The 4,063-nt window shown below is 49.6% G+C and overlaps 1 protein-coding gene across 1 annotated transcript; it reads right to left on the bottom strand.

Moving 5' to 3' along the window:
- Positions 1 to 908: 908 nt before the first annotated feature.
- nif3l1 (NIF3 NGG1 interacting factor 3-like 1 (S. cerevisiae)) lies at positions 909 to 3,719 on the bottom strand. The gene is made up of 7 exons (XM_056577194.1): positions 3,562 to 3,719; positions 2,487 to 3,063; positions 2,201 to 2,357; positions 1,986 to 2,109; positions 1,632 to 1,770; positions 1,376 to 1,459; positions 909 to 1,267 (listed from the first exon to the last, which is right to left on the bottom strand). Exons 2-7 carry the CDS (start codon positions 3,058 to 3,060, stop codon positions 1,083 to 1,085), a joined length of 1,263 nt encoding a protein of 420 aa, XP_056433169.1. The 5' UTR covers positions 3,061 to 3,063; positions 3,562 to 3,719; the 3' UTR covers positions 909 to 1,082.
- Between the last annotated feature and the right edge of the window lie 344 nt (positions 3,720 to 4,063).

Below are 4,063 nucleotides of genomic sequence, written 5' to 3'. Positions count from 1 at the left end.
TGGAGAGAGGAGAGAGAGGAAGGAGAGGGGTGAGGAGCGTAGGAGATAGGGGAGAGGGGAGAAGGAGAATGGGAGGGATAAAGGAGAGGAGAGAAAGGAAGAGAGTGGAGGAGAGAGGAGAAGGGTGGGGGACATTGTGTCATTTAGCAGACACTTTTATTCACAAGGACTTCGGAGTGAGGCTGAGGACAGGATGGGGGAGAAGAGGGGGAGGGGAGGGGGGAGAAGAGGGAGGGGAGGGGGGAGAAGAGGGAGGGGAGGGGGGTCTTCGGCTGCAGGACGGGTTCTCAGAGTGTGTAGCATCCAGGTGCTAAGTGGTCTGATGTGAAGTTTTGCTCACCTCTAAGAGGACTTAAGGTCGCGCCTGTTGACAAACTATATAATCTGCTCTCAGGCCACGGCATTACTGCTTTGGATAAAAAACACAATGCTTTAATGTTAAACGTTTTCGGGCCATTCAAACTCTTTTTGCAGCATCTTTCAACAGGTCCATCCACAGCAAATGTTTTATTTCAAACCCTCGCTAACATGCTTGCCCAGACCACTTTTTTCTTCAGAAATGTGTTTCTTACCGGCCACACAGGACAAGGCTTTAAGGTTTATCCAAAGCTCATTGGACCGTGCTCTGTCTCCAGCCGGGTTCACGGGTCACAGTAAACACCAGCCATGGGATTCATTCCCCTGATTTCCCATCTGGGATTAATAAAGTAACTCTTCATCCTCATTCTCCAGAAACAGAGCTCTCTAGCCAATAAGGCCGCTGTCTGGAGTGACCACATCTATCCCAAATGGAGTAGAATATATGTATATTTCTAACCTTAAATTAATAAATATTGAATAATATCCATTAAATATCTTAATATCCTTAATCGATACAAATCGTTCATAATACATATCTCCAGGATGGCACAATAACGATGCATAACATGGATAAGCAACCGTTTATTATCTGACAGCATGTACATGGAGGACTTCTTATTGTTGTTGTTGATATTGTTGTTATTCTTCAGGTGGTCTTGATGTCCACCAGCAGAACCTGGTCGTCATGGTCACATCATCATCACCACGGTAACCATCTACGGTCAGACCACCTCCAAGGGGTCCCGGTCCGCCTTGGAGATCGCCACGGTAACGGAGTCCGGCAGGCGCGCGCCCAGCTTCTCCTTGACCACGGCCAGGAAGCCACGCTCGCTGTTGCTATGGTCACTGAGGATGACGCTGGCTCCACTGGCAACCGCATCCAGGACCTCATGGTGGGACATCTCCCCTGGGGGGGGGGGGGACAGAGGTGTTCTATTAGGTCCTCAGATATCTCCGGTGAGTTAACTGATGAGTTTGTATATAACAACAGGGGACAGGAAGTCCCGCCTCCTACCTGTGACATAGAGGTCGGCGCGGACGCCCTTCAAAACGGACGCCCCGGATCCAGCGCACCCTGCAGCACGGCTCACTGTGGACTCTACACACACACACACACACACACACACACACACACACACACACACACACACACACACACACACACACACACACACACACACACACACACACACACACACACACACACACACAATGTATTAGATGGTCTGTCTGTCTGTCTGTCTGTCTGTCTGTCTGTCTGTCTGTCTCACCCAGTGTGTGTCCAGAGCCCAGGGCTAGTCTCAGATGCTTCATGCCCAGGTGAGACTTCATCTTCTCCACGGCCGTGGCCACGGTTACGGACTGGTCCAGGACGATGAGTCGGCCCTGGCCGTGACCCGGGAGGGGAGGCTGGCCGGAGTTCAAAGGTCAATAATCATCAGAAGGTGACAGTAAGGGAACAAACACAACCCCACGGTCCTCTGGTGCACTAGACCTCAACTCATGAACTTGGTGGGTTTCAATTGAATGATATAAAAGTAAACCGTCAATTTCGACATGAGTCCCAAGTGACACCTCCCACTCAGAACTGGGTCAGAGCCGCACTTTTGTGTTTTTGTCTGTACCTGCTCAGTCTTTAGTATGGCAAGTGCCTGGCTGGCGACTCCGTGTTGTAGCAGCGTCTGGACAGCAGAGGGCAGCGCTGTATCACTACAGAGTACACTAGCCACTAATCCTTCAGCCTCGCAGCTAGACCAGACACAAGCAACAGATCAGACACAACCAAGAGAACAGAGGACACCAATGAATCCCAATCACAGCTAACAGATTAAGGCGTCACCTATTGACGGAGTGGGTCAGTGTGGTCTTGCTGTCCTCTTTCTTCAGCTGCTCTGCGATTGGCTGAAGTTCTTCTGCGTTCCTCACTTTGAACTCCAGCTTGAACCTGCAGGGGCCGCTAGCGAGGGCCTGGCTTAGAACACTCACCTGGCCACACCCTGAGAGAGAGAGAGAGAGCGAGAGCGAGAGAGAGAGAGAGAGCGAGAGAGAGCTCATTAAACATGGGGGGGTCCAAGGACCTCAGCTAACCCAGTTCCCCTCTAGGGAACCCCGTGTGACTTCCTTACCCAGCCCGGCCACCAGCCAGTCATTGACCCCGCCCCGGACGCTGTCCCAGGAGGTGTGGGGGGAGAAGACGGCGATCCCGCCCTCCAGCGCACGCACGGCCAATCGCTGCTTCCAGTCCCTCTGGACCAGTCGTTTGATTGGCTGGAAGAGCGGCGGGTGGTACGACACAATGAGGTCACAGGTCAGGGCCTCGGCCTCGTCCATCACGGCCTCGGTGAGGTCGTTGGTCAGCAGGATGGTGCTGATTGGTCGAGGCCGGCTGGGTTCCACCAGTAGGCCCACGTTGTCCCATGGCTCGGCCAATGAGAGGGGAGCGAACTGCTCCAGCACTTCTAGAACCTTCTTTAGCTCCATCAGAGGGGAGGGGGAAGGGGGAGTAGAGAGGAGGCGAGAGAAAAGAGGCTGATGGACGGAGCGATGGAGGCCGGAGGAGCAGGAGGAGGGAGAAGAGGAGGAGGAGGAGGAGGAAGAGTGACAGGTGAGTGACAGAATCTCCTTGCTGGTCTGAGCTCTGCTGATCCGCAGAAACGCCAAGAAAGTAGAAGTTGTCCTCTGCCGAGACCACATGAACATAACCTGTCAAACAAACAGACGGCATGTCAACAACATGAGAAACAAACAAAGCATTTTAACAAACGGACTAACAAAAATAAGATCTGACCGAAGAGGCTAAGATGAATTCAGCACTAAATCAAACTCTGATCCCAATTTCCAATGTTCAAACGAACTGTCAGAGCGATCCAGTAGCATTTCGTGCTAAGTTAATCGCATTATTTGTCCGTTTACCGGGTAACAAACAAACCCTTTAAACGTTTAAACTAACATAATATAAATAGCATGAATTGGGCATTAGAAAAAGTTCGGTCACTGCAGACAACTGACAAACAAACAACGTACGCAGCTGTTGTGGAATGGCAAACATTATGTCATTATATCGGCGATAAAAGGACCAGTTATATTGGGAATTAAACGCAATGCAATATGTTAGTGACACAAGTTGCACAGCTGTACGGGTCGTAATAAGTATGTATCCACAAAATAACCATTGACATGATTTAGTTTGTACTTGCATACCTTGCAGTCCGAATATATTGTCACAGGTAGATATTTAACTCATGCATGAGTAATCATGCAATGAAAAGAAGTATAATACATATGTTTTGTTTTGGAAGACATGCTGCTGTCGGCCACCTTATGATGCGCGCGCAACCGTTTCGAGACGACGGCAAACGACAGGGGGCAAAATAAGCAATTGCGACTTCCATGCTGTCCCACGAGAGCGAGTGAGGTTATTCTGGAGGTCAGCATGGTTGTAATTGTTATACGGGGAATTTAATCACAGCCTTGACTATTTTTAGTATTAAAGCACTCTCAGAACTCAATGAAGAGACAAGGGATTATTATTTATTTATTAAATAATGTTTTTGGCTCACAAAAATAGTTCTGAAACTGGACTGGGACTGGGCTGTTGCCAAGCAACAGTAATGCGGGCCGATGCATGTATAGTCAAAAGTCCCAGTGCTGAAATACTCTTGGCATTCTATCATGTATGGAATGCCTTTACATCACTGGATAT

Source organism: Gadus chalcogrammus, chromosome 18 (assembly GCF_026213295.1).
Source record: "Gadus chalcogrammus isolate NIFS_2021 chromosome 18, NIFS_Gcha_1.0, whole genome shotgun sequence".
In the NCBI taxonomy this organism is placed as follows: domain Eukaryota; kingdom Metazoa; phylum Chordata; class Actinopteri; order Gadiformes; family Gadidae; genus Gadus; species Gadus chalcogrammus.
This window is presented reverse-complemented; position numbering and strand designations above follow the sequence as displayed.